Genomic DNA, 16,794 nt, shown 5'->3' with positions numbered 1-16,794 from the left:
CCATCGACGTTTGACATCCACCTTTTTCCATCGACGTTTGATGCCCCGTTTGGCAGCTCTGTGGACGCTGGCTAGCTCTTGTTCGTGTCGAGCTGAACGGGGAGGTGATGGTTGCCGTTGACATTTTGTGAGCACTTCCCGTTTTCGCTCGGTTATTCGGGCAAATGTCTGCTTTCTGGCATTCGTCCAGTGCCTCGAACATGGCGTCGAAAGCCAGGCCTGTGTTAATTGGGAGTTGCATCTCGCTCGATGGTGGGGAAGGAATGATCACGGGGGTTGGCGGTTGGAGGTCACGTGCAGTGATGCAACAATAGGCAAGCTGGATTTGGCTGAAGTCTACTTGAGGCATTGCCCACACTAGTCGCCCATAAAAAGGACAGGAGGACTGCCTTGGTGACAGTTCCTGACAGCTCCTGACCGTTGGTTACAGCTCCTGATAGCTCCAGATGTTTGGTGACTGTTCCTGACAACTCCTGACCATTGGTTACAGCTCCTGACAGCTCCAGATGTTTGGTGACAGTTCCTGAGAGCTCCTGACCATTGGTTACAGTTGGATTGTTCCTCCTGGTTCTGCTCGGTACTTGGCTCTTGGCGTCCCTGGTTCCTCGGGTTGATGACGTGACGTCAATTGGTGGTCGAGCCTATTTGCGGGTGGGTGCATGGCAAGGCAGGGCACTGGCAGCGGACCAAGGCACGCTCACACATTTTGGGTCATTTTATTAGACGCATGATGACTTCTGCCTTGGTAAGCCGAGACCAGATTTCTTTTCCCCCTAAATGATCTGCTGGGTACCCATGTCCCGTTTATAATTGTAAAGTAAGGCATAGTGATAAGCATCTGCTCTTTGTCTTTTTCTATAGATGCTTGTTAAATTTTTTATTTGTTTGAGATTATTTTGATCGATTTGAATTCATCCATTTACACCACAAGTAAATAAAATGTTCTTCAGTTGATCTATTGTTCTTAATAATAAATTTGTTGATGTTTCAACCTATCCGCACTTGTCATTTCCTTACATTGATCCAGCATTGGCCGAACCGAGATAGACTGGGAGGTAATTCTCAAACTAATTAACCTGTCATAGTCGGCGTGCAGCAGAGGTAAACGCTCCGCCGCCTTACTTAAGATCTAATCAAAATAAGATTGGTGCATCGCTGACGGCACGTTCCCCGGTCAGGAGGCCACGTGACCTCAAGTTAAACGGCAAATTAGACGGTGGACACTGGAACCCGTGGTTAACTGATTGGCATTCGTGGATGTTAAGCAACACCACAGTACCACGAAGTTAATTGGGAGCGGTGGCCCCAGGTCCGGCTCTTCTGAGGAGAAACGAGGATTAACCCCCTCATAATACACTCGGTACCCATGGCCGTACCTACGTGTGTGTGTGTGTGTGTGTGTGTGTGTGTGTGTGTGTGTGTGTGTGTGTGTGTGTGTGTGTGTGTGTGTGTGTGTGTGTGTGTGTGTGTGTGTATATTTAGAGCATTTATTTGCAGAAAATGACAACTGGTCAAGATAACAATAAACCAATGTCACCCGCAGGGTGACCCGTATCTTGCCAAAAGGTGACCACGTGTGACTTCTTTAAGGTCACACTGAGGTGAACAGAGCTGCTATCCACCAGGAGCGACTCCTTGAGGAATATCTGCCTACGAGAGATTCTGATGAGAATCGTTCTACAGAGTAACCATGAAAAATATGCTTTTGCCTCATAACGTCACCAAATGACGTCATAATGTCTCAAGCTTGACATATCTAGAAAGCACTCATTGAGGTGTTCAATTTGAGGTACTACATGATATGGTTCCTAAAACTTGAAAATTTGACCTTGGGGTCAAATATGTTTGACCTGAGGCGCTAACCATGAAGGTCAAGGCCAATCGCCACCAAAAATTAATCAGCTGAGCGCCAGACCATGAACTATATTCCCATGAAGTTTGAAGACGATCCAATCAAAATTACTCAAAAAATAAGGGTTTCGTCGACTCCCCTGATTTGCGCCAAAGTGACCTTGACCTTTGACCTTCAAAATTTTGTGCACTGAAAGGGACCTCTATAGGCCTCTGATATGCGAAGTTACAAAAATTTCCAATGATAACTGTGCTCTGCAGAATTTTTTTATATGTGATTACAGACAAACAAAAAAAACAAAAAAAAAACATACAAGCTGACTAACATATCTTGCAAAACTTCGTTTTGGCAAGATAACAAAGATTCAGTGTTTTCAGACCTCAAATAATACAAACAAAACAAGTTCATATTCATTTTTAAACAACACAATACTAATGTTTTAACTTCGGAAGAGTTCAGAAATCAATATTTTGTGGAATAACCCTGATTTTCAATCACAGCTTTCATGTGTCTTGGAATGCTCTCCACCAGTCTTGCACATTGCTGTTGGGTGACTTTATGCCACTCCTAGCGCAAAAATTCAAGCAGCTCAGCTTTGTTTGATGGCTTGTAACCATCCATATTCCTCTTCATCACATTCCAGAGGTTTTCAATGGGGTTCAGGTCTGGAGATTGGGCTGGCCATGACAGGGTCTTCATCTGATGGTCCCCATCCACACCTTGATTGACCTGGCTGTGTGGCATGGAGCATTGTCCTGCTGGAAAAACCAATCCTCAGAGTTGGGGAACATTGTCAGAGCAGAAGGAAGCAAGTGTTCTTCTAGGACAACCTTGTACGTGGCTTGATTCATGAGTTCTTCACAAAAACAAATCTGCCCGATCCCAGCCTTGCTGAAGCACCCCCAGATCATCACCGATCCTCCACCAAATTTCAGTGGGTGCGAGACACTGACTTGTAGGCCTCTCCAGGTCTCCGTCTAACCATTAGACGACCAGGTGTTGGGAAAAGCTGAAAATTGGACTCATCAGAGAAGATGACCTTACTCCAGTCCTCTACGGTCCAATCCTAATGGTCTTTTGCAAACCTCAGCCTGGCTCTTCTTTGCTTCTCATTGATGAAGGGCTTTTTTCTAGCTTTGCACGACTTCAGCCCTGCCCTGAGGAGCCTTTTTCGAACCGTCCTCGCCGTGCACTTCACCCCAGCTGCCGTTTGCCATTCTTTGTGTAGGTCACTTAATGTCATCCTATGGTTGTTGAGTGACATTCGAATGAGTTGGCGGTCATCCCGGTCAGTGGAAAGTCGTTTTCGCCCTCTGCCAGTCTGTAGCTTTGTTGTCCCCAATGTCTGCTGCTTGACCTTGTTCTCTCTGGAAAGGGAAGGGTGATCGCCAGGACTGCAACAACTACCGAGGGGTGACGCTGCTCTCAGTGCCGGGCAAGGTCTTTGCTTGGACAATTATTGATGGGGTTCACCACCATCTGCGTGAGCACCAGCACCAAGAGCAGTCAGGCTTCACACCAAAAAGGTCAACGATTGACCGTATCCTTGACCTTTGGGTCCTCACCGAATGCAGACGAGAGTTTCGGCAGGGGCTGCTTGCAGCCTATCTTGATCTCTGCAAAGTGCTCAAGTCAATGAATTGGGATGCCCTCTGGAGGATTATTGGTCTGTCAGGTGCCACCAAAACTGATCAATCTGATGTCTGAACTATACTATGGTACTGAGAGTGCTGTGAGATGTGGTAATACTATCTCCGACTTATTTCCAGTTGTTACTGGAGTTCGTCAGGGGTGTGTACTGGCCCCCACATTTTGCAGCAATTGTATGGACTGGACTCTGGGGAGGGTGGCGGAGAGATCAAGGTGTGGTGCATCGTTTGGGAATGTCAAGATCTCTGACCTTCATTTCGCAGATGACAGTCATCTTTGCGGAGACTCTGGATATTCTTTTGGGGCCCCTCGAGGTGCTGAATGAGGAGTCGGAGCCGCTGGGATTATGGGCTTCCTGGGTCAAAACTAAGATCCAGGCTTTCAATGACATCTTGGATGCTGCTTTTTCCGTACTTGTTTGTGGTGAGGATGTTGCCTGTTGAGGTCATGGACAGATTCACTTACCTTGGCAGTGACATTCTTGTCTCCGCTGGCTGTGAGCCAGAGGTCAATAGACATCTGGGTCGGGCCTGGGGAGTCATGGATTCACCGAATATTGGGGTGTGGTGCTGTCAGTACCTGTACAGGAGGGCGAAAGTCCGAGTATTTGGGTCCTTGGTGCTTCCAGTCTTCCTCTACGGATGTGAGACTTGAACTCTGACCAGGGATCTGAGACGGTGACTTAATTCCTTTGATACCAGGTTTCTTTGGAGAATCCTTGGCTGTCGCTGGTCGGACTGCGTGTCCAACGAGGGGTTGCTGAGAGAGACTCAAATGAGATTTGTTACTTGCATAGTCCGTGAGTGTCACCTGTGGCTGTTTGGACAAGTGGCTCGTTTTCCTGAAGCTGATCCTGTTCACCAGATTCTCTCAGTGAGGGAGCCTCGTGAGTGGAGGAGGCCAATGGGCCGACCACGTTCCTCGTGGTTGCAACAGGTGGATCGGCATCTCCAGGAGATGGGGATCGGCCAGGCATCTGTCTGGGAGATGGGCAGACGAAGGCCCCTGGAGTCCCGGCGGAAAGTGGACTCAGCGACGCGCTGCTCCCACATGTAACCTGACCTGACCTGACCGTCTCCTCTCACTCCTCCCCCCCCCACCCCACCCATATTTCCGCAAGGCGCTCAAGGTCCGCCAGCAACCCCCTCCTGGTGAAACTACCAAAATCAAGAATCACTGCTCACCTTCACTGCTTCATTCCTCTATTTTCCCACCTCTGGAACAAACTCCCATCCTCTCTTCAATCCCACTCTTCCCTCCAGGTCTTCAAAATATCTGTTCACCAAAATCTCTTATCTTTCCCCATCCAAAACCATGATCTTTACTACCCCCGTTAATCCACCCCAAACCCATCTCCTTCAAATTCCCTGCTTTCTTTCCTGAAAGTCCCTGCAGTACCATCTTGTTTACCCTTTGTACACCACTCCATCCCTCTCCCTTCCACAGATATCCTTATATCTCTGTTCCCCACTGTTTTGTGCTTCCCTCTCCCACCCCTCATCTCTCCTGCTCCCTTTGTTATACGTTGAGTGTTAGCTCTTATATGAGCCTCGACATTGTATCAAAAAAAAAACAACCCAGCAAATTCCACTCATCACTTCACTAAATATGGAGGAGGGATCTCCTCCCCCTCGTTCAGTTTTATGGCATTTTCAGAGCTGCGAGGCTCTGTATATGCCACGTGCCCAGACATCACAGCTGTGAATGAACGAGCCTTGAGGTAATCCATAATACTATATGGATTTCTCGCTCTCTTTTAAACATCTCAAAACCACCTTGCGGAGTCAGGAATGCTTCTGGTTCAAATGGCCGAATATGTTCGGCAGATCCGACACACCAATTCTCACCTCTTTAACACTTTAAAATAGACACAATATAGTCCATCATAAATATTGTCATAAAGAGGGTTCAACCTTTTTAAAAACAGATGGTCTAAACCAAGAAACTTGTAGAGTACTCACCAAGTGGCTTAATCACTCAAACAAGCACTCCAACGAAACAGTTGAATAATACTTAGTTTGCCTTTTCACCTTAACATTAACTGGAATGTTAATTTGTAATTTCATTTTAAAAAAAAACGATGTCCGCAGTGACTAAAAAATAGTCAATTACACGGCTTGCATATTAATTGCCATGGCTTACAAACATGGGTTGATGAGGAACGGCTGACTTGCCAAGCGATGTGATGTTTCCAGCGATTGATAGGCATGAATATCAGCGATCAATGACCAGTGATGCATAGGTGTGAAGCTCTATCGTACAGAAACCATTACAACCTGTTCCAAGGCAAGGCATTTTTAGGAGGCCTAACCAAAATGGCGGCTAAGACCCCTGCGAGGTGAAGCTGGGCTGACCAAAGATAAGCCCTTCATGGAGGTAAGTCATTAATTATATTCAAAAGAGGTGTTTAAATTTACCCAAGCACCCAATTTTCATTAATGTACTCCCTTGGAGTTCTCTTCATATGCATACAAAGTTTTGGGCCACTAGATTTCATGTTTTTGGAGTTATGGAGGAGACACACTAACGCATGCACGCACGCACACAATTGATGATTACTAGTTAAATTCAGGATCAAGTATCAAATGCCATTCTTGGGGACTCTTAGAAAAAGTTTGAAATGCAATATTTAAACGTCTTAAAAACGATCAAAAACATTGATTTATTGATATCAATAACACAATTCCACACTCAACAAATGATGTTGAACAACCTTAGGAACCGCAATGAGCCTTACCTACTGCTGATGATATTCCTCTGTAGTTCTTGCCGATCAAACGTAGCGAGTGCACACAATCCACCATACACAGCCACGTTGTTTGGGGACAACATCTGTCGATAGATCAGAAAGATCTACATCAAGCACCAATCTGAAAGATAAACCATGAGTAATGTAAACCAACAAAAGGCAGTGTGTGTGTGTGTGTGTGTGTGTGTGTGTGTGTGTGTGTGTGTGTGTGTGTGTGTGTGTGTGTGTGTGTGTGTGTGTGTGTGTGTGTGTGTGTGTGTGTGTGTGTGTGTGTGTGTGTGTGTGTGTGTGTGTGTGTGTGTGTGTGTGTGTTCCATAACTCCAAAACCATAAAACCAAGCAGCCCGAAACTCTGCATGAATACTAAGAAAACTCCAAGGAAGTGCAAGAGTGAAAATTGGATGTTTGGGTTAATTGAAACACCCCTTTTGAAGGTAATTAACAGCCTTATTTAATTATATCCTTCATCAGGTGATCATCAGCTACCTTGCTGTCTGGACTCTTAAGGCATTTCCTGGGTAACCTCGCTGGGGTCTGAAGCCACCATGTTTTTTGGCCCGCTCAACCATGCTTTCACTTGGAACAAGCCGCAACGATTTAACGATAAAGTTGTTTTTTTGTTTTACACTTTCCTCACTCATATTATCGAATACCTGTTCATCATAGCTACGAATTGCTGGGTATATTGCAGTGCTTATAAACGCCTGGAATATGCCAGCGTTCGTGGCTTTATTTCATTTGTGCATATGAATCACCAAGAGAATCTCTTCAACTAAGCACAATTACAAAATATAAGCTCCAGATTTGAAAGTATCAGCAGTTCCGACTCCCCCAAAAAGTGTTGATTTGTCCAATTCGGACATTGTACGGGCGTTTCCGGGTGCATAGTTGGATCAACGGCAATTGTTACTCCCTTGCCACGCCAGGCGTTCCATTGGAGTGGTTACTTGAGTGCTTAAGCCACTTACCGAGCTGTACAGTACAGTTCGTGTCCTGATCAGGATGTATAGTCGACAGTTACTCCAAGGTAGAGGTACATGTTGAGCACACACGGACGTGGTACATATGTATAGATTTGAATCTGTACGGACTCTCCGCAGGTGTGTGGACATGCCGTGCCTGTTATGGGTGCCGTGGTGGCAAAGTTTCATCCCGTATCTTCTGGAGGTTCTTTCAGGTTTTCCTTTGTCCTCGCGCCCATTTCTAAATCATTTGGATATTGGATTTGCTTTACAAAGGTTATATGTTTCTCTTTCTCTTTGTGAGTTTCAAAGGAAAATATATTTGATAATAACGCCAAATTTCCCAGTTGTTTTCCGCACTAACATGTTTTCTAAATTACTGACTCAATTTTTTTTTCAACCCATCACATGCAGCTATTTATAAAGATTAATGTTTGTGATCATCTCTCTGAAACGTAGTCGATAATCACTATCGTCGATAATCACACCAACTCCAATCTGCCGATTCCCGAAAAAAATTACCGATATTGGCCAAGCGTGTGTGTGTGTGTGTGTGTGTGTGTGTGTGTGTGTGTGTGTGTGTGTGTGTGTGTGTGTGTGTGTGTGTGTGTGTGTGTGTGTGTGTGTGTGTGTATGCGTGTTGTTCACAAAGCATAACATATTATCTATCTATATCTATCTCTATCTCTATCTCTATCTCTATCTCTCTCTCTCCCTCCCACCTCCTCTCCCTCCACTCCTCTCTGCAACCCCACTTCCCCTCCCCCCACCCCTCATCTCAGTGTTCCCGTCAGCGAAGCGACGGGTGGTATTTGCTAGTAAATAATAAATCAGCACCAATAATAAACTCCTTTGCATTTTAAGCAAGTCACACATTGCATGCCTCAGGAAAGTCACAGTGATCAAAAGAAGCCTGGAGGAAGAACTTCGCCGCTTGTTTGTACTTCTTTGTGGCAAGTTCAGCGAGACCTGCAGACAGACACACACACACACACACACACACACACACACACACACACACACACACACACACACACACACACACACACACACACACACACACACACACACACACACAATCAGAGGATTGTTTCTACTGCACTGCCGGGACAGATGGCAGAGAAGATGTGTAACTGGGGGACTGCCTCAATGCAAGGTGCACACCTGTGTGCACAAAAGGCAAACAGCGGGAAACAAAATGGTCAACAGATAGATACCTGCGGCACACTTGAGTCGTGTAACGACTGCCATCTGTTGGCTGTCTCTGTCTCCACGCTGTGGCGACACGAATGAGAAGAGCAAAAGTCAGTGCAAACATGGGTATTGGCAAGTGTGTTATAATAGCGTCCTTGACATGAAACACAAACACACCTCCGCTATCTCTGGAGTTGTTTCAGCCTTGCTCACGTAGCTCAGAACATGAGACCAGTTCTGCAGGTACACACTCACCTGTGGGGCACAAAATGACACGAGATGATGGTGAAGTGATTTAAAAACACAAAAGTAAAACAGACCACAGTTCAGCTATATTGTTGGAATTTGTTACAATTCAGATCAGGTTGTGAGCTCGCGATGCTCTGGGCATTGAGAGAGGGCATGCAGGTAAAGGTGAAGCCGTGGGGAAACTGCAGATAAACCTGCAGATATGATTAAATTTTTATCGTAAATAAAGTGATCCCTTGAGGATGTAGGTCCACCTTGTTTCAAATCAAACAAAAATTTCTCTTGGCACGATACTAATCAATTGCCACAAAGTTGAAGGATAAGTGCAATTTGAATGGACTATCATCATCACCTCAAGCAGAATCCTCCCTCCCGACTTAGTGTCTCTCCCTCGCTATTGTCGACTCTGAATTGTCAGGCCTGAAGCCCACTCTGGGGGTGAGGCTGCACTTTACATCAACAACTCAATTTATCACCGTCCTTGTATTGATCTTACACCTCCCAACACGAGGAGTACATTTGACTGTAAACAGTGACGACTCCACACATATATATATATATATATATATATATATATATATATATATATATATATATATATATATATATATATATATATATATATTGTTGCGGTTGAGGAAATTCGCAAACCACCATTCAGGTCCCGTAGGTGAGATATCTCTGTAAGTACATGTGTAGTTAGCCCAAACCCGTTGTTTAGAGGGAATAAATGTGATTCATTCGGGCTGCGACCCTTTAAGATAGCCGTTTTTCTGTTGTATCTTTATTTTGAACCAACCACGTCTCAACCGCCATCACACAACAACCACCAACCGCAACGCCACTTCACAACAACAACAACGCCAACAGCCACGACCTTTACCTTCACAACTCGCTCCCGCAAACATCGCATCACCGCCATTCCAAACGTCGCCATGGCCATGGACCAGCACTTTAAACCCTCCACCACCTTCGCCTCCCCTTCTGCGGCCTTTCCCGCACCGCTTGTGGGCACCGAGCGTCAGACTGTCCTGGCCTCGTGCGGGACGCGCGCCGATCCGCGGGTGCAAATAGCGGCCTTTCCGAGGAGAAGTCGGATCAGGAATGATACACGCCCACTTCTGATCCGTCCAATCAGCAAGCGCGGGGCGGTTTGGCCCCGCCTCCAGGCGCGTCGGAGTAGAATCGATATATGCAAATTCGAGGATCAGGGGAGATTCACGCCCCTTTTTCTCCGTCCAATGGGCGAGCGTGGCTCCACCCCCGAGCTCGTTCTGATCCAGAAATTTGCATATGGGATCTCCTACACCACTATAAAGTGCCGAGCGCGGGGCGAATTCAGTCAGTTTTTCGGTCAAGGCGAGTTGGAGAAGAGTTGGTGAGAGTTTTGAGTTTGAGAGAAGGTTGGAGGCAGTGAGTTGGAGTCAGGAAGGTCTAGGCAGTCAAGTCGGGTCTGGAGAGTGGCAGCCTGTCGGGGTTCGGAGTCTGTCGGGGAGCTGCAGAGAGGGGAAGCCTGGAGCCTGGAGCGCGGTCGAGGTGATTTGCTGCAGTCGGCTGAGGAGAATTGGGGAGGGGGACCGGATAGCTCGGGTCCAAGGCAAGGAAGACGGCGGTCGGCGACGAGGTCACAGTGGAGTCGCTCATCGCTGGACCCAAGCAAGCCAGCTATCCTCTTTCCCCAGAGCATCAACAATTCCCCCCTTTTTTCCCTCCCGCGCTGAGATAGTGCGAAAAGGGGGCCCCGTTCCCACCCCACTCCAAGCAGTTCCAACGAAACCCGCGAAGGAGCGCGGAGTCGGGGCACCACCGCCACATTTGCAGCTCATCACAAGACACGGGTAGGATCCACCCGGTCTCGCGGCCCACAGGCCCCGTCTGCCCCCTTGTCTTTGAGGGTGGCCCTTTTCTTTTGCTTTGGAGTAAATGTGTTGTCGGCGCCGTCTAAAGTAAAACTGTGTAAGTGTTGCCGTGTGCTCGCGTAGTCGGAAGTAGATCTGCATTGTTGTGTTTCTTTTGTAACATCTGCTTTTGGTGCATAATTGTTGTAATTGTATATGTGTGCTCTCCGTGTGCCGCGGAATAAATGTGAATTATGTTGAACTGTTTTCCCGTTTTGCTTCGTCTTTTCTTTAAATGAATCTCCATCTTGCTTCACGTAAAGGGTTGGTAGTGGGCTTAATACGCCCAATAATTAATCGGAACCGTCGAGGTCGACGATAACACCGCTCGGTTATCCCGATAGTACGGAACGGGTCGCTTAAGTGGCCCGTGTCCAGAGTCGACCTGCGGCGAGGTGCGATCGCCCGGTCTACCCTCCGTGTGGGTACTTAGGTAGGTCGAATTTGGCGAACAACCCTATCCCACGCGGGGGGCCGATTGGCACGATCGTGGTGAGGCCGAAAGGCCCACCCGTGACTAGTTCCCAGAGTTAGTCCGAGAGGGTCACGACAGAATTGTCCGTCCGGTGGGCGACGTGCCGCGATTCGAGTTACGTGGCCGCTCGCACGCCGGTGGGCGCGAATTCGCAACAATATATATATATATATATATATATATATATATATATATATATATATATATATATATATATATATATATATATATATATATATATATATATATATATATATATATATATAGTTACGGTTGTGGAAATTCGCAAACCACCACTCAGGTCCCGTAGGTGAGATATCTCTGTAAGTACATGTGTAGTTAGCCCAAACCCGTTGTATAGAGGGAATTTATGTGATCCATCCGGGCTGCGATGCTTTGAGTTAGCCATTTTTTCTGTTCTACCTTTTATTTCAAACAAACAGCATCTCAACAACCACGCCATCCCCACTACAACCACGCCACCTCCACCATCTATGCCACCACATCTTCGCCACTCGCCATTCAGTAGGCCCTGTGCGGTTACGATCTCCGGGAACAAACAAAAACCAACAACGATGCTCGGGGGTTTTCCCCCTGTTTCTCCCGTCGAAATTCTTCGCGCTCGGTGTGGGGGAGGTGCGATCCGAGCAGGGGTCAAAGGTCATGTAAAGGAGGGGTCTGATTTTGGGGAAATAAATCCCTGGCTCTGAGCCAAGACTGACGGCCCCGGCCCCCGCAGGGTGGAGGGGGAGCGAGAGGTCACGCCCCCCTTCGAGAGGCTTCTCCAAGAAGCTCGAAGGGAGGTGGGGCCGAAAACGGGGCGGAGCGAAGGGCGGAGCCCCGCGCTACAAAAGGCGGACAGGACGGACCTTGAGGAGTGGTTGGTCGAGGGTTGGTCTTCATGTTGGTCTTCTGGTTCATGGTTGTCTTCTGGTTCGAGTCGAGAGCTTGTTGTTCCTGCCTTGCTTCTTTGATCCGTGCGCGAGTGCAGAAAACAGCGCCGAACAAACCCCGTCCGTTTCCCCAAAACCAAAACCCCTGGACCTTACCAGTTGGGGAAATAGACCCAGGTTACAGACTGGTTTTGTCAGATACCGAGCGAATTCTGCCAGTCTGTAACCATTTTGGTTTTTCTATCCAAATCGAGCAGATAGTTCCTCGGCGTGGCACGAATTAATTCAAAGCGGCGACTTCATACGAATCAGCCAGATTTATTGGTGACATCGAGGAACACGACACAACAAAGCATTCACGACAATGTTATAATTAATCTATAACCCATTCTTAACTTGGGAGCTACGGATTACAGGTTTCGAAGGGGACCCTAACGAGATAAGCCTTAAACAACATGCAGACAAGACACAGAGTACTTGGTGATGTTTCATGGACGAGAGGAAAGTGTCAAAGGCACGAATGTGGCTCGTGACAAGCCGATGTCCACGGATTCGAGCCCCAAGCTCAAGCACGCCACGTGGCAAAATGGCGCTCGTCTATGTGTCGCAGCCCTCACGCATGCAGCCTCAACGCGTTCAGACCCCGCGAGGTCGACTGCACCAGAGCGAAAGATCGATCGTGGGTTTCAGCTGGTTTCACCCAAGGTCCAGTATACAAGTCCAGGTCTGGCCTGTTCACCAGACCAGGCCAAATCGAGGTGTTGGGCTCCACAGGCTGGGTCCATGGGATTCCAAGACATCGTCGAGCCGTGAAGTGAGTAGGGACAGTCAGAGGCTACGTCACTGGACTCCGGATGAACCTGTCGATGTGCTCCTCAAGAAAGCCGATCGCGCCCCACCTCGGCGCTCAGTTTCACCACTGCTGATCGCAGACTCGTCGCACTCAGGTTCAGCTTCTCTCCCGGCAGATTCACACTGCCTTTCCTTTGCTTGCTCGCCTCAAAGCCCACTGCAGTTTAACTTCTTCAGTTTCACTTCTCCTTTTCGGCCCTCGCTCGCCTCAAAGCCGGCTGTTGACTCGCACACAGCCAGCCCTATTCAGCCGATCGCGCCACACCGGCGGTCAGTTTCACCACCGTCTTCCCAGCGCTCCTGCAGTCTTTTCCTTCACTCGCTCGCCTCAAAACCGACTGGCTCTTCCCTTCAGTTTCACATCCTTCTCTAGGCCACTCCCCCTCTCAGCGCTGGGCGGGGACTATTGTCCGGAGAGAGGAAGGAAGAAGCTCTCACTCCACCACCAATGTACCAACGATGAACAGCCTCTTACACCTCCCGACACACATGTAGCGTCCATTTACCGAACAACCTGGCTAAACATGCATTTAATGGGGAATCTGGGCTAATCCTATATTTAATAACACACTAAGGGCCATTTCCACAACAATTTACATATATATATATATATATATATATGTATATATATATATATATATATATATATATATATATATATATATATATATATATACACACACACACAAACACACCCTGTATATATATATATATATATATATATATATATATATATATATATATATATATATATGTATATATATATATATATATATATATATATAAATTTTTCACAGCATTGTCATGGAAGCCCGAAGGAAGAAGGAAAGTGGGACGTCCAAGAACAACCGGGAGGAGAAAGAAAAGAAATGGGATGGAGACCATCAGATGAAGCCAGGCTGATAAATAACCAGAAACAAGGCAAACTGGTGAGTACCACTTGGCCTGAAGAGGATAGATGAGATGATGATCACACACACACACACACACACACACACACACACACACACACACACACACACACACACACACACACACACACACACACACACACACACACACACACACACACACACACACACACACCTTTGTATGACAACATGGACCAACTTTTAACCACCAACTCTAACTCTGTCTTCCTCATATATGGTGACTTCAATTGGCACCATGCTAATTAGCTGGGTGTTTGTTCCTTTCTCACCAACCATGGTACTTCTGCAAATGACTTCTGCGACTCCATGAGAAGGATTCAATTTGTGAACTTTCCAACCCAGATTTCTCCCGACGGCAAATCCTACCTTCTGGATTTGGTGATGACAAACTTACCTGCAAATGTGTCCTGCTTTCCCTCTGCTCGAATTTGTTTATTTGATCATATGCTTGTGACAGTCAACATCTCTCTGGCTATTCTCAGAGAGCTGCCTCAACACCGGTGAGTCTGGGAGTTCACTCAGGCAGTTTGGCGGAGACTGCAAGCAGCCATCTCTCTTTAGGACTGGTCTCCCATATCTACTGCCCCTGATATTAACTCAGCCTGGGAATTATTCCACAGAAACTTGCCCTCTTATGCACAGATTCATCCCATCTCGTCTTCAATTATCCTATCCTTTTCCTGCCCATGGTACACTGAACTGAATCCTGTGGCTAAGCAGTTGTTCTCAAACAACTTGCCTTCTGTTCCTGCAAAACAAACCCAATCAAAGACAATCTCAATGCATTCCAAAAAGTCCGCAAAGAGTGTGTCTACTCTCAATAGAGCCAGAAAACATTTGTCCAACCTCAAGCATGAGCTTTCAAACTTGTCTCCCACCTCTAAAACCTGGTGCCACCTTGCTGAGGTTGTCTCTGGAGTATGCTGTCATACCACGCCTTCCCTCTCTTCACCCGGCATCACTGCCGACTTGTGAGAAGGCTGAACGCCTCCATTCTGTGTTTCCGTCCAAATCTTGTATCCCCAACCCCTCACTCTTGATACCCATCCCTCTCTGTTGTACTTAACTCCTCCTGCACTCTCTGTCTTTTGCAACTGAGAAGCTGGAGAAGTTTCTGTCAACCCTTGACTCCGACTCTACAACGAGACCAAACAATATCAGCTCCTGTGTCCGAAAAACCTGCCCTGTGGTGCTGCAATTCTCTTTCTGCTCTTTTCATCCAATCATTTGCCTGATATCATCTTCCATCTGGTTGCAAATGAGCCAAAATCATTGCATTACATAAAAAGGTGCAAAAACTGATCCCCTTAATGACAGACCTATGAGATTACTTCCAATCATCAGCAAGGGTATGGAATCCATCATCGCAGTTTATAAGAAACTAGCCGAAACCCCGTCACAGACAGATTCCGTTCATTCAACCACCCTCACCAGCTCACCCACACTCGAGGGACATGTACTGGACAGGGCGTGCTTGTCCCCGCCTACTCATCCCCCGCCCCTGCCCCATTCCCACCCGCCTTCAATTTGCTTACCCCTGCCCAAAAATTTAATTACCCCAGCCCCACCCCTGCCTCTTCACTCCCCGCCTCCCCGTCTCTTGATTCCCCACCCCGCCTGCCCACCCCTCACACTCAGCCCCGCCTAATTCACCCCACCACCCGCCGCATTTCCCCCCCTCCCGCTTTCAATTTGCTTACCCCCGCCCAAAAATTTGCTTACCTCGCCCACCGCCTCTTCACTCCCTGCCCCCGTCTCTTCATCCCCCGACCCCACCTCTTCACTCCTCACCCCCGTCTCAACAAAAAGTGTTTATTCTGCTTCAGAGTTGAAAGTTGACTATTTCCACGATGTGCGATGCACTCTTCCAGGTACGAAGTTTCTTTCAGTCCAGGTCACAGTACCGAGAAAAACGTGACGCGACCACTAGGAGGAGCACAAAATTGGTCCTTCAGTTTTAATATATAGAAGATACAATGTTTCTTGTTACATTTATTGTGTCAAATTCACATTCTGAGGTAGTCAGCATGTGTAGAAGATGGTTTTACATTGCAGACGCTATTTTCGAGGAGTGGAATTACACCTCTCAGCGGTGACGGTGTGTCGACGACAGACGTAATGACTTCAGCGAATCACCGATGATGTCACGACATACTGACGCCTCTCAGCGGTGACGTCACACGTCGCCATGTAAATGAATGTAAAACGAAAAGTGTTTATTCTGCTTCAGAGTTGAAAGTTGACTATTGCCACTATGTGTGATGCACTCTTACAGGTACGAAGTTTCTTTCAGTCCAGATCACAGTACCGAGAAAAACGTGATGCGACCGCTAGGAGGAGCACAAAATTGGTCCTTCAGTATTAATATATAGATCATTCCTTTTCTCCAACAGTCTCATCTCGGATCATATCACGCTACCTTGGACATGCTGCTTCCACTCACCCAACAATGGATGGAGGCCCTCAATGTCAGGCATGAGATCAGACATTTATCTCTCTCTCGAGACATTTATCGAGCTTTCGATGCAATCTGGCATCCTGCCTTGCTCTCCAAACTATCTGCCTGTGGCATCCAAGGACAACTCCACACATGGCTTCCTCCACTTCCATAGCCAACGTGTGACTAAATGGAATACATTCATCTCCTCTCCCTGTTAAGGTTGGAGTGACCCAAGGCAGTGTTCTGGGCCTAGTCCTATTCCTAATCTTCATAAATTATCTCTTTGACTCTGGAAACCCCCCCCCCCCTTTATCTGTTTGCTGACAACTCTACCCTCTGCTCCATCATACCTCATGCTTCAGATAGATAGGCAGCAGCCTCTTCCCCCTCTTCAGACCTTGACAAAATCACAAGCTGGTCAAACACTTGGAATGTCTTTAAATCCAGACAAATCTCACACACTCACACACGCACTCTTTCTCTCTCACTCTCTCTGTCTCTGAAATGAATGTGTCACAACCCCCCTCCCCACCCCCATCTTCTCTCTTAACAATCCTCTCAAGGAAGTGTGGTCATTCAAACGCCTGGGTCTCACTATCAACCATGGTGTTTCTTGGGCAAACCACATTTCAAAGTTGGCCTTCAAAA

At 47.1% G+C, this 16,794-nt stretch overlaps 1 protein-coding gene across 4 annotated transcripts in view; it reads right to left on the bottom strand.

Annotated features, from left to right (window-relative positions):
• GPS1 (G protein pathway suppressor 1) overlaps window positions 1–16,794 on the bottom strand; it is a 58,814-nt gene that overhangs the window by 11,127 nt on the left and 30,893 nt on the right. For all 4 annotated transcript variants that reach the window (XM_085899273.1, XM_085899272.1, XM_085899274.1 and 1 more), the window contains exons 6-9: window positions 8,585–8,662; window positions 8,431–8,488; window positions 8,097–8,182; window positions 6,240–6,334 (exon numbers count right to left, since the gene is read on the bottom strand). In XM_085899273.1, the coding sequence (XP_085755399.1) occupies window positions 6,240–6,334; window positions 8,097–8,182; window positions 8,431–8,488; window positions 8,585–8,662 (317 nt within the window). The remainder of the gene's footprint in view (window positions 1–6,239; window positions 6,335–8,096; window positions 8,183–8,430; window positions 8,489–8,584; window positions 8,663–16,794) is intronic.

Source organism: Eptatretus burgeri, chromosome 10 (genome assembly GCF_056783735.1).
Source record: "Eptatretus burgeri isolate ZD-2024b chromosome 10, Ebu_testis_v1, whole genome shotgun sequence".
NCBI classification, from domain to species: domain Eukaryota; kingdom Metazoa; phylum Chordata; class Myxini; order Myxiniformes; family Myxinidae; genus Eptatretus; species Eptatretus burgeri.
The sequence above is the reverse complement of the archived record's forward strand: the minus strand, read 5'-3'. Positions and strand labels throughout refer to the sequence as shown.